Raw genomic sequence first — 27,833 nt, 5'->3', positions numbered from 1 at the left:
TCAGTGGCACCATTTTTGTTAGACCTTCCTATGCCTAGTACTGCAAATGGTCTTGGTTTGTTTTGTTTCTTTTTTTTTTATTTGGAGTCGAGCCCAAACTGAGAAACTGTAATGACAGCAAATTGATTCTAATGTGTGGTAAGTGTGCACTGATTGTCTAAATTGTGCTCCATCTATCATTATATCCTTAATTCGTCTTGCTAGTAAACCTGTCACTGTCAGCTGTATGAACCTTGCACTAGTTTGCCTTGTTATACGGTGGTGCACCTGTTAACTGCTGGAAGCACTGTGACATAGGTCAGGTCTGTAATACTTAAATTAAGCATGCCTGAAAGAGGGCATTTTTGTCGATCTTGGCTTGTTTGCACATGTTCAGGCGCTGTTACCTTGGCTGTATGTTGAGTGTTTACCCCGTGGCGACCAGGGGAGGAGAAGAGACGAAGGCAGGGAGGAGGTACAGACTAAATCCTGGCATTTTACATGCTGGTGTTGCCAATGTGAAGGGACCGTTATCCTGCCAGTGTTAGATTTAGAAGCATCTGGGCATGTAAGTAGGGAGTTTAATGGGATACAGAGTCTATAGAAAAAGAGAAATAAACCTCGATTTGATTTGGCATCCCTAGTTTGAGTAGTGGTTTTTGTGCAGGGCTGAGTTTGCCCCACTGCAGGCTATGCTGCTGTGTCACGACCAGCGTGTGAACAAGCCACAATGTTGGCTTTATTAATCCAAGTGCCACAGTGGACTGGTCAGGGCTAAAGACGAGAGAATTCCTGGAATTTAGGCCAGGTCTAACTCTGCTCCAGACACTACTGCCCTCTAGTTATGTCATCAAAATATTAGAGATGCAGCACCACAACCAAGTTTGATTATTTGTTTGTTTTTTTTACTAGAAAAGCACACAAAAACAATCCGTGTCCTATCTGATGCGGTCAAAATATTAGTAGGGAATGTGATTCCAGTATGATTGTAATTTTAAGAGTTTTATTTATCTTAGTATTATTGCTTTGCAGAAAGCTGTTAGAGCTGCGTTTCCTAATACAGTGCTGTGCGTGAGTGAACCATGTAGTGAGTTTTTTGGCTATTGCATAGTTTTCCATTAGCTGTACCCTTACTGATGGTTTGTGTCCAGTAAACAGTTGCTTTGCGTGAAGGAGAGGTTGTTGGGCCTTCATTTCTGTGACATTTTGCAGGCGGACACACCTGAAGTGTTGCTTGAAAACAGATTTTTTTACTGAGAATGCAGCCCACATCAAGTCCAAACCTCCCCGATCAACACTCAACATTATGCGAAACACTACAGAGCACACAGTAGCATTTTTAGCCACCATTCGTACTCTCAGTTTGGGTCTTGGAATTTCCTATCATTAATATTACATAACTCTTATTGGGATCAGGCCCTCTTTTGGCTCTCCTGATTCCCAGCTTTAAATATGCAGTGTTACCCATCAGGGAGCACTAACTGCAAAACACTCACAGTAGTGACCTGCACACTGAAGGCTTTGGTCACTATGTTCCACTAACAGACACACACGCCTCTGTGGTTAATGCTTCCACTCGGGTAGCACATTTCCAGTAGAGTCTGTTGAATCCCCCGCTAATGTGATAAGACTGTATCAACAGCCACAGATGAGCTCTGTCTTTACACCGGCAACACAGGTGGGCATAGGCTTAATTATAGCTCATGCTAAAGGCCAAACTGTTACAATGCAGTGACACTGTATTTACCTACATTTACATAACACTGTGCTTTTTGTGTTCTTTACCTGCTACACCTTTACTCCAGAGTTGACCCCCACACTGTTTACCTACCTTTTTTTCAGTACTAGTAGTTCTCTCCATTTCATACATGTTTGTTTGTGTCTTTCCACCACTAGGAGAAGAACTGCAGGCATTCTGCCCAGTTTGGAGGACTTGCTCTTCTACACAGTTGCAGAGGGCCAAGAGACGATCCCTGCTCATAAATTTCTCACAGTAAGTCCTGCAAATTCAGTCTCAGTTTTTGAAAGTTGGTGCAAAAAGTGCATGAACATCATATTGTCTCTTCACTTTCAATTGCTTCTTTTACATTGGCCCTGTTCACACCTGGCATTAGGTCGCTATGATCACACTTCCCAGCTCTATATGCAAATAAACACGTGGGATACACATGGCTAAAACAACAGGCGTTGCAATGTAATACCACAGGACTGTCAGTTGTAATATTCTACGTATTTGTGAAATGCTCTTCCTGTGCCCAGGCCTATAGGCCTATGTACAGATAAGATATGTTTTATCCTCCACCTCCTAATGTGGTCTGAGCGATCGGATCTTGAGTGAATTCACACCTTTACTTGGAGCTGGTCCAGGTCTAAACAGGGCCATTGTTTCTATTCAGAGGTGTTACTAAATACTCTTTATTTTAGGCACTTAAAGCCACTGGGCTTCGCACTGGAGATCCCAGACTGAAGGAATGCATGGACACCCTCAAGGAAACTCTGAGGAACACAACAGATGGTGTTACGCTGGACAGGCACCTATTCAAGAAGTAAGGCGTGTCTTGTCTTGTCTGGCTTCTCTCCATCATGAACTCCATGGTGGACTTTTCTTTAAATGTTTACCAAGTACCGTTGACCTTTCCCAGTCTTTAAAAGCATGTATTCATTTTTTATTTTATTTTTGTAATCAGAAAGTTATATACGTAGTTATTTAAGTTTGCATTTGCATAATAACACAAAGTGCATAATAACACAAAGTGCTTTGTCATAAAAACAAAGAATTTAAGTGACACGCTTTTGGTGCTTTTTGTATGATACACTACTAGCTTTCTATACCCCTTACAGACAGACGTACTTGGTTTATTGCAAACTGGAGAGTCATGGTGTGGAAAAAGACACAACCACCACAACTGGATGTTAATATATTTTTAAAATGCCCCAAGATGTGTTTTTTCCATTACCTGCTAGATACTTGGTCATGGGAAACTCCAGAGTGCACTCAGTGGCAATCGCAACATCCCTCCTTTCTTCAAATAGACATCGAGAGATGTTGAGCAATTTAGTTTCACTTTTCTAGTGTGTGTGTTTTGTGCCAAACGGAAAACTTAACACATTAAGGCTTAGGGAGAACAACTCTCAGACCACGGTTCCCTGCTGTATGTGGTTTGATCGTTGATTTAGTGGTCATTCATCACTATATAGATTCATGTTGGATCACACTGTATGGATTAAAAAACGCAGCTGATCAATATGTTACGATGAAGCCTCTTCATCAGTCACTTTTATTAACATTCACAGAAGTTTGTCACACTTCAGGGTTTCAAACTTGGTTGACAAACTTTTCCTTCAATTGCATGCAGTCACGGTGTTTGAGCATGCTATCTGTGGTTTATTCATCAGGTGTGTCCAGAGCAACATTGTCCTGCTCACGCAGGCCTTCCGCAAGAAGTTCGTCATCCCAGACTTCCAGTCCTTCACCTCCCATATTGATGAGCTGTACGAGAGTGCCAAAAAGCTCTCTGGAGGACAGGTGTGTCCTTAAATGCATGACTTTTTCTTTCCCCCCGACAGCGCATCATCATTAACGATTTAGCCCATACAGATTCATTACCATCAGTCTCTACTAATAGTCTGGTTTCAGTCTGCATTCGGCTGGTATCAAATGTGTACATCAGACTTTGATTACACATCCAGCAACGACCTGATCTGATTGAAAACCACTGTATTAGTTAAGTCATTTTAGGTTTTAGATGCAAAAAAAAACAGTCGGCATTAAAAAACGGAGCGTAGCCGTAATGAAGAGAAGTTATTGATTCTCAGATTGAATGAATGAACCTCCCACAGTGAAACTCACAGCTTTCAGCTGAAATACATCTGGTGACTCCGTGTGTAAAGGAGGTCGTAGATGGTATTTCGCTCCTGAGGCCATCACAAGGGTTTATATTCGCAGAAGAAGAGACGTTTTTCCACGGGAGACATTTTGACCCGCCAAAGCAGGAAAAGCACACGTGAAATTAATATCTGACATGGCTTGTTCATAAAAAGAATGTAACGGAGCCGAGTCAGAGTCAAAATGTCTGCTGTGAAATGGGTTAGTAAATAACTGTATCGACTAGCGAGCCTACATCAACAATCTAGTTGGTATAGGAAATGCTGTTTTTGTGTAAACATTAGTTTTTCCAGGTTGTTTTCCATAACGATATACAATGCAAGGTTTTCAACAAAAAACGCAGACTCACACAAACAATTCCCCTCATCATCACTTATGACCACTTAGAAGTGTGTGGCGTGACTGCGTTGGCAGAGGCCCTGCCCTTTTCCTGGATTTTGTTATTTTCCAATAATTCAAATATACATTGGGGAACTGCCAAGCACATAAAGTTTCAAAATGACGGTGAATCCAGGGTTTACTTTTACTTTTGCTGCTGAGTGTGACGTTGCAGGTCATAAACTACCGGGCCTCGTTGTGGTGATGGCGGTCAGGCCATCGTTGAGCAGGGGGGGAGGCGGGGCCAACTTTGAGTATTGTGTATGAAATGAGAAAGCGACAGATCGTAATCAGAAATTAGTTTATTGCCAAGTACGTGTTCACACACAAGGAATTTTTGACATTCAGTGCACACAATTGTAATAAGAGTAAACAATAAAGCAAAGTACTGCAGTCAAGAACATTCATAGAAAAACCATATAATGAAAAAGACACTATATATACGTATGCAGCCATATGTACACCGTATTTTAATAATAATATGTACAATCTTGGATATTATGCCTTTTTAAGATCACCATCCATAACAAAATTACGTCATCGTCCTCTACCAGCAACCAGTTAACACATTTTATTGATTTTTATTATTATTATTATTATGTAACAGAAACGGAAACAATAAATGGAAAAAAACAGGAACAAAAAACTACAGCAACGGAAGGAGCTAAACTGCATCACAGCCAATGAGAACAACATCTTTTCCAAAATCACTCGATACCGAGGAAATTCCAAAAGAGAGAAACTGATGTTATCACATTGAGCGACGCCCTGTGTGGCTGTACCAAAGCAAAGAAACGCATCTCTAGAAAATGCGGGAACCGACTGTAATAGTGGTAGTGAAAGCAGATAAGGGGCACAAAGTAAACAAAGACTTTGTCCTAAAGCTCCACCTTTTTCGACAGGAGTGTCTGAGGGTGGATTCATCCTCTCCGGTTGACTTTTTGTCAGTTTTTGTTGTGAATTGCCGATGGTATTCCACTGAAACCTGAGCCTCAGCAGAGAGGTGATCTTTAGCTCCGACACTCTTTCAGCTGACTGATCTCTCTTTCAGGTTGCAGACTATATTCCCCAGCTTGCCAAGTTCAGCCCCGACCTGTGGGCCGTGTCCCTGTGCACAGTTGACGGACAGAGGTGAGGCACGAGTTGTAAAGGATACTAAAGACATACTTTGAGGGTTTTAAATGTTTCGCGGTTAACAATGTTATCTTGGCAGCTCTGTGTGGCGTGCATTCCTGTGTGAAATCAACAGTCCAGATTCCTGGAGGTTAAATAAATACGAAATGACATCCAGTAGTGTCAGTGAGGAATGCTTACAAGCCAGTTCTGATTAACGTTAACACCCTTCGTTGTGTTTATTACTACATGTAAAACTTAAGGTGCCTCATGGTGACTAATGGTCCTCAGATAGTGCTTTAGTGTTGGGGGGTCGGTCATGAATGGGTTCATTTTGCAATAATGCCCTGATCGCTGTATATTAACCAGTTTATTACACTTTTACTTATTAAAGAAATCAATAAACACAAAATATTCGTTTGAAAATGATTTTATTGCTGTGTTTGGGGATCAGAACTGTGTCCCTAGCAATGGTCTCTTAATCATTGCAACAAACTGCTGTTACAGTGGCTTGCTAGCTAGCTAGCTATCTTATCCAGCGACTCTTTTTATCAGCTGGGAAGCAAAAGAAAGAGCAAGACTTGTTGTTATTGTGAGCAACGTTGCATCCTTTTACCAAACACTCAACACATCGTAGCTCTAGTGAGATGTCTTTTACACAACTCTTGGGTGTTGTAGTTTTTCTAATTGTCTTATACTTCAAAAGCGATATGATTAAATTTCACTTTCTTGATGTTCAAAATGATCTTTTAAATTGACAAATGTGTAATTCATGGCAGAATTGAAACAGGATTAATCAGGAGAATCAAAGGTGTTGGGTTTCCTGTGTAAACTCCCCTTTTATTTCCCAGTAAAGACAAAATTAGTACACAGAGACATTTCAAAAGAGTAGTGTGATGTCAGCAGGTGTTTTGATCGGCCCGTTCTCTGATAGGTAAGAGAGGAAGTCATAAAGATAACACGGTACTGAACTGATGGTGTGATTGTGTTAACATGCCTTCACGCTTTGTCACATACGTTTATGGGTTTCCCTGAAAACCTACATTACTCCATGGAGTAGCATCTTCTTCTTTCATGTTGTAGTCTGTTCGTGCTTCTCAGCCTGAATGTGTTGTTTCTTGACATTTTCAAAAAAAAAAGCTTTTAATTTAGAAGCAATGGTCCCAATGAGATTTAAAATCTCTTTTCCAAAGGGTCCCCTGCCAAGACGGCGACATTAAAGTTTCACACATGAATTCAGTAATGAGTTAGCCGTGTCATTCAGTGCCAGGGCGAGTATAACCAAAAAGTTTAATCCTGTTTCTCGTTTGTCTTCCGTAGACACACAGTTGGAGACACCAAGGTGCCCTTCTGCCTGCAGTCCTGTGTCAAGCCTCTGAAGTATGCCGTCGCTGTTCACGACCACAGCACAGAGTATGTGCACAGTTTCATTGGGAAGGAGCCCAGTGGCCTGCGCTTTAATAAGCTCTTCCTGGATGAAGATGGTGAGCCTTTAGGCTTTTCTCGTTCTCCTTCCTTCTGTTGAAGGTGTTTTCTCCCGTCCGTGAGCTTATCTTCTGTCTATGAGCTTATGAGCCCGTACACACCATTGGTCCTCCTCAACATGATGATGTAGGGACCTGATGCAAAGTTTGAAAATGGAGTGTCCTTTGACTTTGATTAGGAAGTTAGTGATTAAAATTAATATTTGAATAATTAAGCAGAAAGTGGGATTGGATTCTTGTATTACATTCCCTATGTGCAAACAACCCACAATATCAGCCACTGATTTAATACTTTTAGGGCTGTTTTTGTCTTGTGAAGTTGCATCTAATTCATAGAAAAACATGGATTTAGTAAATAGTATCAGTGAATGCAGTGGGGAGAAACTTTAACAGCAGTATTCAAAATATTCCTGTTTGCCTCCAAAGACCAGAGGTGGAATAGCCCTGTGGTTGTGTTGTATAAGGAGATGCACACACACACACACACACACACACATGTCAATCATGATACTCCTGCATGGCTATCGACCCTTTTTCCAGACGTCAACAAAAATATGCACGCACATGTTTGCAAGAGAAGTGGTGTTTTGCTCCGGCTACTCCAGGATCAATAATAACTCTATTATCTTGAGTCAATGTGTGCCCTACATATATGTGAATGTCGTTGTTTGATCTGTCTATATACAGAGCTCTCAGAAATGGCCGAGTGTTTACACTTTGATCCTTTACAGTATGAGCTCTTGTTGTTTTGCAGATAAGCCCCACAACCCCATGGTGAACGCTGGCGCTATTGTTTGTACTTCACTGATAAAGGTAAACGCAGTAACACTTTTCCCCCTCTTTCATGTGTGTTTTTATGTCCAGCCTGTGTGGCATTTCCACAGAAACATTAGTGATATAATTCCTGTATGGTGGGTATCAGTAAGCTGCTTTATCAAGTAAATATAATGAAGGTTAACATAATTATTGTTAGCAAATACGATTTGACTGTTTAACAATGGCCCTAATTTATCTACATTTGTAGATAAACAGTCCCGGCGATGCAGTATTTTGCTGCTTCCCTCACTTGTGACATTTTTTTGTTATTATTTTGTGGTATTGTTACTCACTCAGCAGACTATAGACTTCCCAGTGTGTTCAGATATTGTTGACTCTTGACTCAGCTGGAATCATTTCTAGGTCACTACCTTAAGTCCACTGCCATGTGTCTTGTTGTGGTGATTAAGACTTGTGCTAAGCCTTCCTGAAGGCACTTAGCGAGCCCCAACACACACACATACACTCGCACACACACGCACGCAGTTATTGACCCTGCTGAAAATAACCTGGACCGAGAGCAAGCCAAATGCAGGTGCACATTAACCAGTCTGCTCATGAAGAGAGACAGGAAGTCAGATAATACCTCACCTGCTCCGCCATCTTGTCACCAGAGTTTGGTGAGACACAAACAGAGAGTTAGGAAATTAATAGCCTGTCATCCATCAAATCAAATGCGCTGCAGCTCACAGGTTCACCTCTAACAAAGGAGAGACTGAACCGTCTTAGTGGATAACTTGGACCCTATATTCCCTTATTTTTAATTGGTCCAGTATGGAGGGAGAAAGCTGCAGACGCTAAACAGGCTACTCAGACAAATTGTTAAGAGTGAAACATTACGGAAAGACATTTTTCTTTTACCTTTACCCATCTATCTATTTGTTATTGTCTCGCTCGGTGAAGCCTCATTCTGAAACCTCACGTCACATACACAGTGTCGGAATACTTTAAATATTTAGCCATGCCATTGAAAATCTTTTGGATAACAATAACAGGATACCAGTTATTTTCCAGGACCTTTCAAGGTCATTTTCTACACTAATATTTTCCTCTCTGTGGAAGTCTGTACCGAAATTATTTCTTATGCTTATGAAAAATGTATGAGAGAATAATAGAATTATAATAAAAACTACAACAGTCTGCAGCGTTCCCCCCAAATACCGGACCGGTTTTGAACATTGGTGTCCCCATTCTTCACTTAGACACAAAAAGAAAAATAGGGTCCAGGTTAAAAATATCAGTAACCCTTTAAATACCAGCTTTGTCCTATAAGTTTCTTTCTCTACATTTGCATTGTTAGATTATTAACCTCCTCATAGCTGTTAATGATCATTCTCAGGTTTGATTATTAACTAAAAAACATTACAAGGCTTTCATTGCATAATGACTATCAGTGAATTATTAGAACTCACACACATAAATACCTATTTAATATTTTGAAATTACCTTTTTATTGAATTATGGAAAAATGTTTTCACACATTCTCAGTTAATTGCTACAAAACTCAACATCCAGAACTGTTATTTCACTCTAGCTTTTTCCCGGATGACCTTTTATGCCAAACACTTGTCCAACGCACTTAGACTTTTACTGAATTTGTATTCATTTATAATATGAATCATTCATCTTGCATTCTTGTTGATGTTGTAAGAAACACTGTGCTACCAAAGCTTGGAGATGTGATTATCAGGTTTTTTTTGTTTTGTTTTGTCGTTTTTTGCTTGAGAGGAAGCAATCTAGAGAGGGAATGTTATCACATCCTTCACACTAATTAATCTGCAGATGATGCCAAAAATCATCTGCTATATATGACGAAGCATGCTGAAGCATGTGGCCTGTTTGATTTTGATTTAATTCTGGAGCTCTTATCCTCTGTTACAAGTCTCGGGGTGTGGGAACTGTGTGTTTTCAGTGTCCACGTGTTGTTAAAATCCCATTCCCATTTTTTTCAAAAATATAGTTGTTTTCACCTGTGCTTGTTGTGCATTCTCACCATTACTACCCTGTTATACTTAATATAGTTTGCTTCATACTCTTAATCAGAGGATTTGTGTTGACAGACAACATTTATCTGCAATAGTTCAGGATTAAATATTGTATCGCTGTTATGACAGCAAACCAATGCCCAGTTGTGTAAATCTTACCTTTTTTATTATGCATTTAAAACAAAGATGACAAACAGTTATCACAGTTGGCAATTTTACAATGGCATGTCTATGAAGTTGACTCCATAAAGTTAATTATCAAGCAAACTACACGAGACTGCTTTCTGTAGTGCTGCTCAAAAGCATTTATGTTTGTAGGGCAAAAGGTCAATTAATATTCCATAAAGGACCATTAGAATGGTTTGCAGGCATCTCTTTCTTTTCTTTCGAATACTTTCTAACCAGAGTTTTGTGACCTTGCATTTGCACCAAACAGCTGACGGATTAAGTTAACAACTAGCTGGTAGGAAAATAAGCGGCGCATTTAAAAGCTACAGAGTTGGCCTCGGCTCGGCAGTAAATCGCCCACAGCCTGTCATACACTAGTGCTTCCGTTAGTCCTTTAAACAAACAGGATATTATCTCAATAACGTCGTCATGTTGCTTATTATTAAAAGTTTGATTTGGCACTGTGATGCGGTTGGCACAGGTTGATTTTTTATTTTTTTTTTATTTGCCAAAACGTGTCACAAGACAAATGCCTCCAGTTCAACTGGTTTGCATGAAATAAAATCGGTTTAAGCTTGTACATCAGACTTTACTGGCAAAAAAAGGAAATCGACCCTATTCTACTTTAACTCATTACTTCCTCCTAAAGCAGTTCTTTTTAGGGTGTCTTTGAAGTAGTGCCCAGCTAGCCCTTTCCCCCTGCTCCAGTCTGTACGCTAAACAAGCTAAATACATCCTCGATTTTCTCATCTCTTTCTCTAAAAATATTGAACTTATTCTTAAACATTGCTTGGTGGTGTCAGCAGATCTATATTGGGCTATAAGATAAAGCAGAAGAACATCCAGTTATTTTTAAATAATATATTTCTGGAAGTCTGCCTGTTCTCTGTAATGCACTCCCTCCTTATAGATTACTCATGCAGAGGCAATACCCCTGTGCTTGCAGTAGTCAAGTCAAACAGGTTCCCAGCAGCCCCACATCTACTTGTGATGCAGGGTGACAGCAGGGCGACTCTGCTATCACACAGTAAACCTGTTTAACTTCACATCACAGAAATCGTGTCAAGACATTACATCACATTTGATATGACAACCACGTGTCTGTGTCCACATCCGCTCACCATTGTCATCAGTGTCTCAATGTGTGGTTTTTGTTTTTCTTTTACTGAAGCACAAATGTCAAGCTGTTGGCCAGGTCGCCCAGTTAGCTCTAACCTCGGTGGGGAAACTATGGGATGGTTGCCGTGGTAGAATGCCCCCAAACTGTTGTTACATGGTGCTTGAAGGCTACATGTTGTTGCTGTTTTTGTATGTTGTTGCATATTTTCCAGACTTAGGAACTGTGGGAAATAATGACTGCTGCTGCAGGTCAAATGACGTTGGTAATTTTTTCTTCCTTTTCCATATCTATCTCCTCGCACTCTCCCAATCCCCTGATCTCCCCTCTTCTCTCTTTCTCCCCCCCCCAATCAGCTCTGTAGAAAACCCCATCTAGTGACTCTTTAACACCTCCATCAGTGTCACCTACTTTCTCTTCTGCACACTAAAGTGTAGACTTTTTATAAACGTACTGTCAGTCACATATTGAAACATTCATGTTTTTAAATGTAAAGTTAATCTCTTCACCCCATCCAAATCATAAGTGGTACAGTGTATTTCTATTGCTAATAACTAATGCTGTAGTACTTTAAATGTGCATGCGAATATCCATATTTATTTTTGCTGTGTTTTCTTTGGTGGAATAAGCAGCATCAGATGAGCTTGATAAATGCACACAAGCTGTGAATTTTATTCTCAGAGGAAAACCATTCCTCCCTTTGTTCCCTTCCCTCTGTTTTGGCCGACAGGCTCTTTGTACACGACACATGTTGATTTACAGTAGACGCACATCCTCAAACATGCGTTCACACACGTGTGAGGCATTGTTGTAACCCATAATAAAACACTTGTCTGCATACACCCACATTATGTATATATTTTACTTCATGTAAAAAACATACACACAGTCAGGACTGCTCCAGATATTGAAAACAATTATATATACACAAAAATACTTACTCTATAGACTTGAAATAATCTTTTTTTTCGTTTAAATCAGTGAGATGGCATAGTGAGACATGTTTTTATTTAACTGGCTAAGCTCAGGTAATGCACATGTCTCCCTTTTTAATCCATAAAGACTTCCCCTTTGTAACCTATTCGCAAGCCAATCTTATTAATATTTTGTATCTACTTGTATAATTCTTGGCAAAGCTCATGTTGTTACTACATTTTGTTTGTAATCACAAACATTCACAACTTTTCTAATTCCGTAGTTTTTAATTTGCCAGCATTAGCGTTTTAGTCCAATCTTTTATGATGTTGTGTTTGTCCTCTGCAGCATCTCTTGGTGTATGAACTGTACTAACTGCTTATTCCTGTGTTCTCTCCTCAGCAAGGTGCAAGCAACGCAGAACGATTTGACTATGTAAGTACTGGATGTCAGAATATATATATAATTGACTTTAATGTACTTTGTGACCAATATCCACAGTGTGTCTAGTCTAGTCTGGTCTCATTCAAATTTAAATAGCTTTTTAGGCTGTGTTAACCACTGACCTAATTTCATATATGCACATACATGCTGTTTACAATTGGTTTTTGTGACGCAACTATTTTTATGACGGACATGCCATTAATCAGTGACAGAATTTAACCTCATACTATGAACCCCTGTTGATCATTTTCTCACTCTGCTTCCCCTCCAGGTCATGAACTTTCTGAAAAGTATGGCGGGAAACGAGTACGTGGGTTTCAGCAACGCCACGTAAGTCACATCGTAGCGCGCGTCTTTAATCGGCTCTTAGATAACGTGCTCTAAAACACAATTGGCTCAGTGACGGTTTAAAACCAAATCTGGAACCTGAACCTGTGGCTTGTGCGGTGCAGCACGAAAAACTCAAATGCCACAGGAACACAAAACATAATCATCGACGGTGCATCTATCTCTCACACAGTGAAATTAAAGGCCATGCACACCCACACAGACCTCTGCGTAGGTAGTTCAGATGGTGTGCAGATGTGTACAACGGATTTGCCCATTGCTTAGCCCCGCCCCCTCGCTGCTACTGCACCAAGCTGTCAGAGCTACCACGGAGCACACCCTGTTATAACTGCATGAATGTTGTGTCATTTTTGAGGCGGGAAGGGGATTTCGAGAAGGGTCTGGGTCTATATGTGTTTCAAAGGTTATATTCTGGATGTCAAAGTGAAAACTGGTTTGTAAAGATAAAGCCTAACATTACAGATCACAGTGTAAAATAGTGAGATTCTTTCCACTGACAGGTTCAGATTGGTTGGTTTAAAAACAGGAAAGATGAAGAATATCTCAAACAATTGCTTATGGGGCACAAAATCTGTCCAAAGAAAAATAAACAACAGGTTAAGTACTCCAAACCACCTCAGTAGTTCTGTTAGAGCAGGAGTCTCCAGGATCACACTTTGCTATGATCACCCAAACAGACTTACAGGGTGAAAACAATGTCGGTGTTGCTGTTGCCAAAGCTGGGAGAGTCGGGGAAGTGTAACCGAAGCCTGTAGCACACCATCGACGATCATGAGACGCATCTGATAACGTTCTTTATGAAAATCTGTGTTGTCAAGGTCATGATTTATTATGACGCCACACGCTGACAATGTGTCCAGAAAAAGACCAAGTGCCCGGGGGTCATGTTGCGGTGTCATCATCACATGACAGCATGAGTGGTCTGGTTGTACTGTACACATGAGGGGAGGGGTGATGGCATTCCAACACACACACACACACACACACACACACACACACACACACACACACACACACACACACACACACACACACACACACACACACACACACAGTGCAAATATCTCCTTCCTCTATGTCCTTTTAACTCTCTGCTCTTTGTGTACCAGATTCCAGTCGGAGCGTGAATCAGGAGATAGGAATTTCGCCATCGGTTACTACCTGAAAGAAAAAAAGGTTTGAGCTTGGATGAGTCGTAAATCATCGCTGACTTTTAATTTTTCTCATGCTGTCTCTCTGTTGATCTTGCCCTGCCATACAAACTACCTGTAACAATAAACATTTGGAATATGCTGGATACGCCTTTACACCTGCTCATCTCTCAGTCACATGGAGATAAACTGTAGTGGCTGAATGTTCATCTCTGTGCTCTGCTTGTTTTAAACTGTTTCTCTGCAGTGTTTCCCAGAGGGGACAGACATGACGTCCGTACTGGACTTCTACTTTCAAGTGAGTCTAGAAGGCGTTTTTTTGTTTTGTTTGTTTGTTATCGACTCTTTTACATTTTGTATGCATACGGAATATTGTTTTATGCTTTTTGCTGGTTCCTACTCTATTCCATCACTGAAGGCCAGATAACCTCCTGGCTGGATCCACATTCTGCATCCACCAAATTTAGACACATACCCCTTTCTTTCTGTCAAACTCATGTTTTCATCATGTTTACTTCCCCATGTGCTACATGTAGATTCCTTATTGTATACAGGTGGGTGGCAAATGAAAGGAAAAAGTGCCCAAGTGTCTGAAACTCTACAGAATGTATGAATACCATTCTTCTTCTGTATTTTTTTATAGTGACTAGAGCAGATTCAAACAGTTTGCTGTTTATGTTTCACATAATTTTCATCAAACCATTCATTGACCCCTTGTGCCCTGAATGGCAGCTCCATTATCATTTAAGTCGTCTCTCTTTTGTCACCTTAACCACCAGTGTACTTTAATCTTCATCTTTCCACTTGAGTGATTACTGCTCTACTCTTCACCCACCGCGATGATTCCATTTGGCTGCCGTGACGTGAGCCTTGCTGTGCGGAGTGTGAGAAAGATTGTGAGAATAGAGTAATGATGCAAGTTTCCCTTTTTTTGCGTGTGAACCTCCAGCTGTGCTCCATCGAGGTGACCTGCGAGAGCGCCAGTGTCATGGCAGCCACCCTGGCCAACGGCGGCATCTGCCCCATCACGGGTGAGCGCGTGCTCAGTCCGGAGGCGGTGAGGAACACCTTGAGTCTGATGCACTCCTGCGGCATGTACGACTTCTCAGGACAGTTTGCTTTCCACGTAAGTAAGAAGGGATGACGCAAACGGGCGGGGACATGTTTTTGTGTTTATATTGGGAAAGAGTCAAACCAGTGAAGTGAACGCCCATTAAACTCACAGGGCGTGCAGCTATTTGACCTGAGATACATTTTTGTGTATTTTTTTGTCAACATGCACTTTTAGTAGGATTTGAACGACCGTATTAGTGTAGGGACTCACTCAGAAAATCATGTTTAAAAAGAACCAATACAATAGTTGTATACTTTATTAGGACTTCACACATTTTGCAGTCAATTAACAAATGGCTGGTGCAATGGGATCCTGGTCTTCTATATATCCTTGTTGGTTACAGTTGACACACATGCAACTTGGATGATCTCAGGCCAAAATATAGCAGCCAAACCAGACCTACTGAGGATTAAAGGAGTCATAACCTGGTTTTATACGTATCCAGCCCCCCTTGGATCGCTTTGGATCAATTCGTAAAACTTATTAGAAAAAAAAAAAAAAATTTTAATCAAACATTGAGCTTGTTCTGACCCTTTTTCGTACCGCGATTTTATCACGCGAGATTACGCGCGAGGTTTTGACTGGTCCGGATGTGCATTGTATAATATGTAATGAGGCGCGCGTTGATTCGCCGCAGGAAGGACAGAGCCGGGGGGGCTTGCCTGCATGCAGACTCCAAAACATAAACAGCCCCCTGTCATGGCGCACACACTAAATGACGAACCTTACGGAATTCAGGCATTTATGTACGAACCAGAGTCGGAACCCGAACCGGAGAGTGAAGAGCCAGAGACGGTTGAAGAGACACGTTTACAGCAGGACGTCAGGTAGCGGACGGGGGGGGGTTGGGTGGTGAAAGAGGGGTGGGCTTATGCAAGTAGCCTCCACGGTGACGTCACCGTAGGCGCAGAATCAAAATCTCGTGCTTTAGGAATGCACACCCTTGTGTGCTATTCCTGTTCGGAAAAAGAGCAGAAGCGAAAAAACGGCGCCACTTTCAAACTCCAGCCTTTCAGGCAAGTTTCAACTGAGGTCAAACACAGATATGCATGTTTTAACAAGAGAAATTGCGATTTCCTGGTGATGACTCCTTTAAAGGCTCGGTTATGCTTCCGCGTAGTGATCACGCAACGGCCATGCAGTTGCTTGGAGACCTTGATGGTTGTGCGTTGGGTTTACGTGTCGAAATGCAATTCAATGCCACACCGGTAAAGGGCGCTATGTTTTTTGTAAAGACTGACCGACCAACGAGACTCTTGACGTATATCGTCGTTAGACTCGTTATAGCCTATTTGTTTACCTTCCGGCTTTAAACATCCACCTTTTCAGGTGTGGATGTTGTTTGTTGATTTCCTTTCCATAATTTTGGCTTAACCATTTCCCTATAACATTGTTGTGAGTTCAGCTCAGGTCGCATACCCCCACCATCAATGTATAAAAGGAGTTTATTCTTTTAATAGTCACCACTCACCAGAGAGCACCTCTGGTTGCCAAAATTATTCTGATTGTGTAGAATCTGTAGAATTACAAAATGTACTTTTCAGTTAATTTAATTTAATTTGGAGTAAGTAGTTAGTAGTAAAGCAGGGTATGCTTTAGGGCGTGGCTACCTTGTGATTAACAGGTCACTACCACAGTAGCAGGAGATATGTGATAATGTGTTTCAATTTCTTGTGAAGCTGCAGCTTTTTTTTTTTTACCAATGTGAAAATATACTCTTCATTGATCATGCCTTTTAGCATTCTACTGGAGTTAGTATGAGTTGGGTTGTGGAAAGGATTCCCAGGGCCCTAGTTTCGTGGCGCAGCGCAGGGCGGCGGAGGGTGGCGGAGCCGGCGTAATGCAAGTTTCGACCCGTGCAGCCTTGCGCACCGTCAGTTTGGCAGTTTGGTGGATCGCCTGCGCCAAGATGGGTGTGGCGGCGCAGCAGGGGGAGGCATCATAGATTCAGCTTGGCGTAGCGGAAGTTTCGTGGCAAAAAGCCTCGCCGAGACTGCGCTGAAAGCTCGCCAGCTCCAACCTGGTCTACTCTCGGTGCAAGGCGTAAATAAAGTCCATTTATTCAATGCGAATCACAGCTGGCGGAGTGGAAGTTTGGCTGACGGCTCGCAGTGCGCACACGTCACCGAGACCTCACAGGCAGGTTTCCACAGTTCCAGGCACATTTAAATGCAATAAATAATCACAACAAACACTATTTAATGCAACTAACTGAATCAACACGTGAATTTATATCTATATAGATTGTCCCGTCACATCTGACGTCAGATCAAAGGCGGATGGCACGCGTAACGGAAACTCAGCCTCTCTGACCAAAACATCTCCCTCTCTCTCTCCTGTTTTTTATAATATGGACATTGTTATTATTATGATACGCGCGCACAGCGCGTGATGCGCGTGGTGGGAGCGGCGGCGCTGCTTCTGTCATCGGGTTGTCAAGTGACGGATCTTGCACTGAACCTCCCCTAACGCATTAAAGGAGAGGAGAGGAGCTCATTTGATTGGTGAAGATCTGAATCGGCTGTATTAATCCCAGTCCACGCCTCGTCTCCTCCTCGTCTCCCACTCACGCCTTCTTCTCCTCCCTCTTTCCCACTTGCGCCGGTGGGAGTGACGGGAGGTGTGCCTGCGCGAGCCTGCGTGGTGCACGAAACTTGCAAAGTCCAGGTGGACACACCCCGTCGGCGTGGCGCAGGTGCGCTGAAAGCTGACTGCGCCTGGTCTATGAAACTAGGGCCCCCAGTTCTTAACTGATGGAAAATAAAGGACTGGTAGAAATACTGACCTCATCTTTAACACCTTCTTCATTAAAACCGAATCACAAACAAATGCTCATTTAAAGATGAATCTAAGTCCCAGATTTACATTTTCCCACCCAAAAATGAGTATAATATCACAGGCAGAACAGTGAATACATTTCTCCAACTGATAAATTATTGACGCCGTGCTGACTTATTCTCTGCCAACTTTCCATTTTGAGCATTATGCTGTTGCCATGTTACTACTGTAGATGATCTGCTGTTATGTAACTGTTCTTCCTGTTCCAGGTCGGTCTGCCAGCCAAGTCTGGAGTAGCAGGGGGGATCCTGCTGGTTGTACCCAACGTGATGGGTATTATGTGCTGGTCACCTCCACTGGACAAGCTGGGCAACTCGGTCAGAGGAATACAGTTCTGCACGGTACGTCCAGCACCGGGAGAACAGATCACTGAATCCAGCAGTTTTAACACCTGGATTTATATTAATCTTGAGGAGAGATGGTGATAGCTTGACATTAAATCATGCATTAACAAATGCCAAAAAATGCATGTTTGGCTGACATAGCTTCAGACTAACTGAACCCGTTTAATAAGTAAGTGACCCGTGATGAATGATTATCTAGAGGCCAGACCCAGTTGCAGATCTAAAGTAGAGTAAACACCGCACACAAGAATCTGCCTTTGCTGCAAATCAAATTTCAGGTCATTTTCTTTTCTTTTTTTTAAATATTTGTTTTACTGATACTTTTGACTTTTTGAAGTTGCAACCATCGGAATGAAGCGTGACATTGAATTGTGTGGATGAATGTATTTGCCTTTGTCATTCCAGGACCTCGTGGAGCTTTTCAACTTCCACAACTACGACAACCTGAGGCACTTTGCCAAGAAGCACGACCCTCGCAGAGAAGGAGGGGACCAGCGGGTAAGGACAAACGACATCATGTTGTGAGGAAAAAAAACGCACCCATTTCCCTCATCAAAACACTGTCCAGAACACCAGGAATGCAGGTGATGCTGAGGTCACTGTAATTCAGATGTTTGGTAGCTGTTGGCACACATGTTGATATCCATAACTGTGCATACAGTTCACCTTTAGCAAAAGAAAAAGCATCATAAGATACATTTTGTCTGCTTTCCTGCTCTATCTTTGGCACTCTTTGTTGGAGATCGCTGCAAGTATTTTCAGGCTTACTGAGCTTTTCTTCCTGTTTTAAGTTCATGCCCAGCCTTAAGCATCGGTGTTCATGCATTTTGTGTTTTTTTTAATGTATTTTGAAGATGTTTTTTTTTTTTTAAACTACAGTTAGGATTGGTAATGATTGGAAAGCTCACCAGCGACATCTGTTTATGAAATGTGAAAGCATTGTAGGGAAATAGCAGGTCTGAGATCTGTGTTGTTCACCTCGCGCTCAAGCCAACGGTACCAACCTTTGGCCCCATGAGTTCGGTGTTGAAAATGTTTTAATGGAATTGTTTTGCTCATCAACACCTTGGGTGCCTGTTTTCTTCCTGTCAGCATATTTCAATCACATACACTGTAACAAGGAAGAGTTATTAGGAATTATTCAGTTATGTCATCATGACGCTATTCTAACATTAGAAAGGTAATTGACCCTTCGTTAAGCCCTGCCACCAACTCCTACTACACCATCATCATACTGTACAACTGCACTCCTGCATGAATATTATGAAATTAGGAGGAAATCAGACAGGGATTTCTGAGAGAAGCACACAGAAGGGTCTTCATTCTGTTTTTTAAGGATATATATGTATATATATCCAGCTGCAAAACAGTTTAGATAGAAGCCTTTTGTTACTGATCAGTGTAAAAGTGGACCACCGCATCACAAGAAACAGCAGCTTTATCGTTCCAGATTAGTGTGATAAAAACAGTAATTCTACAGTGTCGATCATTCAAAGGCAGCAGCAACAAAACCAAACTCCCCCGCCGCTTCTCTAATGTCTGACCTGTCGCTCGCCCGTCTCCTGTTGTCTGACAGTGGATTTAGACGCTGCTTATGTCCCAACTGGTTTTCAAACTAACCGATTTCCCTACGCCTGCATGCATCGTTTACCTAACTGCAACAGCAAGGTCCATCTATGCATCCAAAGCAGCGCATGTGTATACATTAAGTACAGCTTCAGTAGCTAAATAGAAGAACTGTTGATGTGCTGTAAGGCTACTCTGCTAATGTTAGCGCCACAGACTTAACATTATGGATCCATGTGTCTCTGTCCAGCGTAATGAGTATTACTGTTGCATGTGCTGCAGGCAACTGTGATGCTGAGCAGTGTGGGCTCCAATTTGGACAACAGCAACATGTTGAAGATAGAACCATCTAAACGTGGCTTCACCTCCCACCATGGACTACTACTGTTGATATTACCGCTGCTGCTAATATTACTACAAACATCAAATGCAGATTGAATCCAAGAGCCTGGTCTGCTCAAGATTTCTACCTAAAGTTAAATCTGTTAGGGCATTTTTTTTTTCTTGCCACTGTTGCGTTGTGCTTTTGTCCTATTATGATATGAGACAATAAATTCAATTTAATCATTCAACTACCAAAAGCTCGAGATCCTGAAAAACAAGAGTGGAGCATGGAGTATGGAGCACAGCCCCATAGTTGTCGGACCCTGGTCAGGGCTGATGCCACACTATGAGGAACGGGACTTGGCGAAGGGTCAATTCTATGATTCTGTTATGATTAAAATCTAGAGCCCTACCTAAATGCTACCGTCAGTCTGTAGTTGGTCCGCGGCGGGCCCTCGTCAAAAGACACGGATGCAACTTTTCTGGTGGAAACCCAGCATGATATACAAACTAGAGCCTGCCATTCTTAAAGCAAGGTGCTGAAACCTGTCCAGTTTTGCCAGTAAATAGTTACATAAAATAGTTTTGTCTCTGGATTTTCAAAAGATATTTCAGCAAATCATATGCCATTGAGACACTATACACACACACACACACACAGAAAGAAAGAAGGAGCGAGACTAATTTATTCTTCGTGTCAATTGTAACAGCAATTCAACTTCGGACCCATGGATTACGAGAGCCTCCAGCAAGAGCTAGCTCTGAAAGCCCCTCTTTGGAAAAAGGTGTCCCCTACTGAGTCGCACCAGGACAGCTCCACCACTGTAGTCTATAGGATGGACAATGTCGCGGAGTGAATTTAAAAAGCAAAGCCACAACCCCCACCTCGACTGATCTCTCCCTTCCTCACACCATCGCCTTTCCTCACGCTCGAATATGTATCCGTACATTATATATTATTATTTATGAAGATTTTAGTGTGGACGGACTGGAAAGCTTCTTTTTTTTATATGTGATGAGGGGGGAAATGGAATGAGTTACTGCTTGTTAATTCTGCTCTGAATTCCAAATTAACTCTTAAGCCTCCACCTGCTTGTTGCCTTAGTGTGTGCGTGTGCGTGTGTGTGTTTGTGTAGGATCTGGTATACAGGTCGTGTTCTTGTTTAATATCACCCCCTTTATCACAATGTGTGTTTCCCAGAATCCTCTAATCTGGAGGCTAAGAGTTGATTTGAAACCCAGTTTTATTTGAACTAACAACAAAGTGTATGCGTGTGTTTGCATGTGTGGAGCTTCAGTACAGTCAGCTAATTGACCAGCAGTTTAGAAATATGCATTCAGACTACTTTGTAGTGATGATTGCTTGCTGCAGCTCTCACTGAGACACACACACTGATGCTGGATGTACTGCAGTATGAACATAGCAGTGTAACAGGATGTGTTTTTGGATTATTGATGGGACGTTTTGAGTCATAGGAGAATATTGTTAACTTTTCAGCTAGCTGCGAGTACAGCGGTGTTATGGCTAACATGACATAGTTTGTCATATTGAATAAATAAGCAATGGAAGGCTGAAGGGATTTTAATAGTGCAGGTATTTCCAATCTCAACATGAACGACCATGAAAGGAAAAAATCTACCCAAAAACTCACTTATCTAAGAACCAAAGAGCTAATTAATAACAGTTAGCCTCTGATCCTTATTGGTAGTTTAATGTTACAAGAGAACATTCTCTCACCTGTAGCATGGTTCTGTACATGGTAAGCTCTGAAAGACTTGCCTACAGGTGTCTTGTTGGACCCCCCCTCTCTCTTGGAGTCACTTTATATGCAAAAAAAAGGGTCGTGGGAGATTTGTATGCCCTCTAATTAGTTTTGATAGTAAACATTTAATTGCATTTCTTTGAAATATAGCATCACTTGTGCCTACCTCCAAAAAAAAAATGTAAACAACTTGTACCGAAACAGTTGTCCTCATTGACCTGCCGGTGCTCTCCTTTTACCGGCTGCATTATTCTGAGCTGCTGTTGAGTGAAGACGGTGTGTGTTGGCGGAGTGTGTTGTGTTGTGTATGACGTCAGCAGAGGGTTGGCTTGCGCTCATTGCTTGCGCTCCTGGTAAAGCCCCCTCGTAACCTGCATGCTCCTGACCAGTCCTCTTAAAACCTTTAACTCCTGCTGTCAGCAGGCTTTATTTGGGCTGCATTCCACAACTCCTTCAAGCTGCTTCCTACAGAAACGGAGCGTTGCAGATTTTAAAATAAAGCAATGGTTTAAAGCAGCAGCAGAGGAAGGTACATTTATTGATTACTATCTCTAGTAAGCCTTCAGAGGGGAAAAACGAAAACTGCCTAAAGTACACTGATCCAAAAAATGTTTATCCGTATACTCAGAAAGTGTGTTTTTAGTGTCATAAGTTCTAAAAGTGTAACTCTTCTAGTAAGCTTGTACATAACCAAAGCTTCTTTCCATATACATCATTCACTGTTCTTCAGAACGTACACATCTCCAGGTGTGTATAGTATATCGCTGAGTCATGATCCTCAACAGCAGACCAGAATGTGTGTTGAAAATTAACTTCAGACGTTCCAAATCTTTAATATCGTCACCTACCAGAAATAGAAATCCTTGCACATGAATGTCATGTCAGCAGATGCCTTAGATTCTACTGTGACTGTAGTTGAATGTGTTTGTTATTCAATCGTTTTTAAAGTGTACAATCGGTGTGTGTGTGTGTGTGGTGTTTTCCAGCCGGTTTGACTAGGGCTCAAATGATGGCTGCTGGAGCCAATGACGCCATGTTAGTGTGTGACGTTTTTCACTGTTACATTGGTTTTTGTTTTTTATGTCCTGGACTTCTGTTCACATATATTTTTATGTTTCTGCTCATTATTGTGTGGAGGTACACAGTATTCAAAAGCCTCAGCAATGCTCCTTGGAAATGTTGGTCTGTATAAAAACAGGAAGCGGAGAAGTAGAGTTGGATTTTCTTGTTTTCTGCTAAAGGTTTTGCAGTGGAGTATTTTGGGAAGTAATGCAATTACTTAATCCTTAACACTGATACAATTTATGGCTGGCATTACTTTTGCTATAGCCATTAAATGCGTGTCATTTGTGTGCACATGCGTATGTCACTTAATGATGTCATCAGGAGGAGCGGTGCAGCCCAGTCAGATTTTCATAATTTTCAGGACATCACTAAGAAAGGAAGAAATTCTTAATGTAACCATCAGTATTGATGGTGGATTAGGCTTTCTAATTTTGAATGTACAACTACAGTATACCGTGATAGTATGTATGTGGTGAAATGCTTCACAAGTAGGGATTTCTTGTATGAGAGTGAAGGGAATGGAGGTTTCTTTGCTGCTACACTACAGATATCTAAAATAGAGTGCCTTCGTGTCTACAAGGCTGGACTAGAAACTGATTTTAACCCTGACGATTTGATCTTTGCTTTGCTAAATAAAGACCAACAAGCCAAATGTTGCTTTGCATGAGGGTGAATTACCTGTATTGCTTTTATTTTTGTAATCGACCACCCCTCTCACACTCCTCACACTGATAATAACTACAATCAAAGTCATGACGGGGCTTTTGAATGCAGTTACCCTTTTACGTGGGAGTCATCAGATTTATATGCTTCATGTATGTAATGTTTCCTGATTTTATTTCTGAATTCTCCCTCTCGCATGCATATTTTTGTATTTCATGAATGTTTTTAATCCCATGTAATCTGTATGTTTTTAAGTTCATTTGATTATGATTTGATCACCTTCCACACATCTTTATTTATGTTGTCTTGAACATCAGTTTTGCTTGTCACATGGTAATTGCATTGTAATTTATAAAGCGTTGCAATTTAGTGCCCTTGGAATTGTATGGTTTCTCTGGTGTTTTGGTTCAGATTTGAGATATTTTATGAATTTTACAAGCAAATTCCTGTAAAAAGATGAGGAAAGAACATTTGGAAAGTTGTCTCCAAACGTACAGTAGATGAAACCATACATTTCCAAGCTCCTGACTGTCGAATCTTTCTACCTTTTTTTTTATTTCTCTTCTCTGTCCACATGGTTGTAATTCTGTATGTAATGTCTCCATCATCCACATGAACTGTCCTGTCTGCTTGGAGGCGCTAAGACATGAACTTGTCTTCCATCGCTTTTCTGAGCAAACACTTGTGAGTCTTTGGCTGTGATGGACTTGCAGACATGGCAGTGAAAGTGGGTGTTTTTTAACCCGGTGTTCCATGTATGAAACCCAAATAAAGCGCTACCATATATCATATCATTCCTGTCTGCCTGCAACCGTTCTTTAACAACAATCACAGTCACTTCAGTAGGCCGTAAGGTTCTTCTGCATAAATAAAGGAGCATTCACCTGTTTTTTGTTTAACTGCATTCATTAAAGCATCAGCGGCGGTTTAATTTGTGAGTTTAGTCATTTCATGGCAGCTCGGCTGTAGGACGTGTTGGCTTGTTTTATGCACTAAACTGCCCGCCCACAATACTACTGGCAACAAGTGCTACTCTGATGGAGACTGTTGATGTCACGCATTCCAGTTTTACAGCCGATGCAAACGTCTTTCCCCGCTGGCAGCTCAACATGTTTACTCTATTACGAAGATATATATGTATATAGATAGGTGTGGATGGATTGACAGACAGATCTCAAAGTAATATATATCAATTTCCTCAGGTAAGTATCTTGAAATAACATTTTGTGCCAAGGCTAAAACACATTTTAACCAAATTAGATCAAAGCTCTTTGAGCAAAACTATGGAATTATTTGCAAGGAAATAAATGATGCTCAAAGTACATATCCAAGCATATTCAACTCCCTGTAATCTCACTTTGGGATTAACCCAAATACAGAGATGGTGGGACGTGAGAATGAATGCGTCTCATGCCTCTGAAGTTGTTGTTTTCACTCTGATTAGTTTCTGAAGCGGTTCCACTTTCCTTGCCTTTTAATCCATAGTGTGATATTGCACTGTAATGGTGTAATCTATCCTCTCAATATTGAAATACTAATACAGGCTTAGTATCTATTCTCATTCACATTTCCGATGTTTCTTTGTATGTTTTTCCAATTCTGAAGTTTTGCTTATAGGAAAATGAATCATTCCTGTTTGATGGTAAGTCTTAAGTGGAGCAGGGATCAGAGACGTGTTACTGCTGTGTGTTGGGTTCTTCAAATTGAGTAGATGTAGCGTTCTCTGCAGATCTTTTCCCCTCAGCTGACATTGCAGAGGTGATTTGAGGTGAATTCTCATTCCAAAGTAAACCTGTAACATCAGTTCTGCTTTGTACCCTCTAGTCCCTCATGAAAATAAATCTATAGTATAATTCCCTGTAGCTGGCGCCGTAGTGAACATGGGCTGAGTCTGGTCCTGCAAATGTTCTCTCTCTCTTTGTCTGTCTGTCACAGGTCAAGTCTGTCATCAACCTGCTGTTTGCTGCCTACACAGGAGACGTCTCTGCACTGAGGAGGTGCACACTCTTTTCTTTTTTTTATTCTATTGCATTTACTAACGAATTCCAGCTTATTTCACTTTATGCACCTAGTGGAGGTCGTTCCTTAAACTGCTGTTTTTCCACTGACGCTCACAGAGACCGAAAGATGGTCAACATTTTAGCAAATCTGGTTTCGAACCCCGATCCCCTCGTCTTACCTTTTAATGTGGAAGAAAATGGTTTGATAAACTAATGACCTGCTCTGGCAGCTTCCTACTAAAGGTCTAAAGTTGGTGAAAACAACATTAATTGGGAATAAAGGCAAAACTTAACTGTTTCAGTAAACTGTTTAGACTTATTTTGGTAAAGGATGCAATAATTGAAGGTACTTACAAACGTGTGTGTGTGTGTGTGTGTGTGTGTGTGTGTGTGTGTGTGTGTGTGTGTGTGTGTGTGTGTGTGTGTGTGTGTGTGTGTGTGTGTGTGTGTGTGTGTGTGTGTGTGTGTGTGTGTGTGTGTGTGTGTGTGTGTGTGTGTGTGTGTGTGTGTGTGTGTGTGTGTGTGTGTGTGTGTGTGTGTGTGTGTGTGTGTGTGTGTGTGTGTGTGTGTGTGTGTGTGTGTGTGTGTGTGTGTGTGTGTGTGTGTGTGTGTGTGTGTGTGTGTGTGTGTGTGTGTGTGTGTGTGTGTGTGTGTGTGTGTGTGTGTGTGTGTGTGTGTGTGTGTGTGTGTGTGTGTGTGTGTGTGTGTGTGTGTGTGTGTAGGTTTGCGCTGTCATCCATGGACATGCAGCAGAGGGACTATGACTCCAGAACGGCGCTCCATGTGGCAGCTGCTGAAGGTAAAGTCATCCTTAAATATTGTATAACAACCTCGGAGTCTGTAAACATTGACTTGTTATTCAGCTGGCATCAAGTACAATAAGAGCCTGTTCCCATATGTTATGTTTTTGATCTTATATTTAAATATGAGAGGTTCACACAAGAGTGGAGTCTGGGACGACGGCGTGTTAATACCCATGTTTTTGGAATGAGATGTTTAGGCATCACACATAGGTGTAGTTCTTGGCCCTAAAGATGATTAGGATTGGAATGGAGCACACAGCCTTTTCACCGTTTACATGTTTGCCTTCAGGACACATCGAGGTGGTGCGCTTCCTCCTGGAGGCATGTAAGGTGAACCCCATACCCATAGACAGGTGAGTCCAGGCTCTCCATCATCACCAGCTGTACTTCTTCACATCACGACAGCTCTCCATCTCATGGATTTCTCTTTAACTGGAGTGATAAACTGCAGGATTCATCTTTTTTTTTTGTTTTATACTGGGGTTCAGGTCCGAGACCTTAATGCTAATTTATTTTGACTGAAATAAAACCTGCAAACTCCTCATGCATTGGTGTAGCACAGCCTCAGGTGTATCGACAAGCAACCGCAAGCCCACTGTATGAAACATTCAGACACAGACAGTATATTCCAGGTACACTGGTGTACAAGTATACAGGAAGAACAAATATAACACAGAAGGGAAGCAAAGAAGTAAGTGGTTTGATATGATTTGAGGTAAATACTTCTGTTTCTGAATTACCTGTGAAGTTGCTGGAATGTCGCCGGTGACCGGTGGAAGAGTCGGTATCGGATGCTTTTGCGTGATGTTTTTGTAAGCATGCCCCGTTTTTGAGATGCCGGCGTTTTCCGTGTGCAGATGGGGGAACACGCCGATGGAAGAGGCGATGCACTTTGGCCACCACGACGTGGTCACCATGCTGCAGAAGTACCAGGACAAATACAGCCCGCCTGCTGAAGGTGACGAGAAGGAGAGCGCCGAGAAGAGCCTGGACAGCCTGCTGTAGACCTGCTGCACACGGCACTCTAGGTGTCTACGCACCAGTAGACCGCCGTCATTCTCTCTAACTTTGAACATTAGAGACTAGACTTTTGTAAAAGTGTGATGAGTTAGTTGTTGCCGTGTCCCGTCTGGTGTGCTTTGCTTTCTGGCTGTACATCGCCGCTCCACTTCCTCAGAAGGCCTCTATAACAACGTAGTGTGTGCCGTGTGTGGGAGTGAGCGCCTCATCGATGCTCATGCAACATGTCGGTACTGTAAATCACATTTGTGATATAGATTGTATCAAAGTGTATTAGTTTAGGTACAGTATACTTCATGTTATGTTATTCTTATTTGGGTACTACTGAGACTGTATTAGTTTTGTAAAGATAGAAACTATCGTGTAGAAACTATGATCTAGGCTTTATAATCATGTGTAAATGATGCTGACACTGCAGTTTGATGTCCATGTAGCTGCATCTATATCCTGATTGTTCTCCTGCCTGCTGCAAAGTCAGTGGCAGGCTTTAATGAAGCTTCAGCTCCTTTGAAAGATTGTACTCCGAATGTATTTTTCAACACTTGCAAT

The 27,833-nt window shown here is 41.6% G+C and overlaps 1 protein-coding gene across 2 annotated transcripts in view; it reads left to right on the top strand.

The window, feature by feature from the left end:
• The window catches only part of glsb (glutaminase b), a 30,889-nt gene extending 3,086 nt beyond the window's left edge, over positions 1-27,803 (top strand). The window contains exons 2-18 of one of the 2 annotated variants that reach the window (XM_084023546.1): positions 1,876-1,972; positions 2,404-2,525; positions 3,376-3,505; positions 5,295-5,374; positions 6,677-6,840; positions 7,595-7,653; positions 12,244-12,276; positions 12,557-12,615; positions 13,743-13,809; positions 14,032-14,082; positions 14,734-14,910; positions 17,946-18,077; positions 18,486-18,578; positions 25,397-25,458; positions 26,184-26,260; positions 26,554-26,617; positions 27,122-27,803. In XM_084023546.1, the coding sequence (XP_083879672.1) occupies positions 1,876-1,972; positions 2,404-2,525; positions 3,376-3,505; positions 5,295-5,374; positions 6,677-6,840; positions 7,595-7,653; positions 12,244-12,276; positions 12,557-12,615; positions 13,743-13,809; positions 14,032-14,082; positions 14,734-14,910; positions 17,946-18,077; positions 18,486-18,578; positions 25,397-25,458; positions 26,184-26,260; positions 26,554-26,617; positions 27,122-27,269 (1,615 nt within the window). In that variant the 3' untranslated portion in view covers positions 27,270-27,803. Of the gene's footprint in view, positions 1-1,875; positions 1,973-2,403; positions 2,526-3,375; positions 3,506-5,294; positions 5,375-6,676; positions 6,841-7,594; positions 7,654-12,243; positions 12,277-12,556; positions 12,616-13,742; positions 13,810-14,031; positions 14,083-14,733; positions 14,911-17,945; positions 18,078-18,485; positions 18,579-20,680; positions 24,256-25,396; positions 25,459-26,183; positions 26,261-26,553; positions 26,618-27,121 lie in introns of those variants that run through there. The other variant, XM_084023547.1, reaches the window with a different exon arrangement.
• The last annotated feature ends 30 nt before the right edge of the window (positions 27,804-27,833 follow it).

The sequence above is a fragment of the Eutrigla gurnardus genome, assembly GCF_963514095.1.
Source record: "Eutrigla gurnardus genome assembly, chromosome: 12".
NCBI classification, from domain to species: Eukaryota; Metazoa; Chordata; class Actinopteri; order Perciformes; family Triglidae; genus Eutrigla; species Eutrigla gurnardus.
The sequence above is the reverse complement of the archived record's forward strand: the minus strand, read 5'-3'. Positions and strand labels throughout refer to the sequence as shown.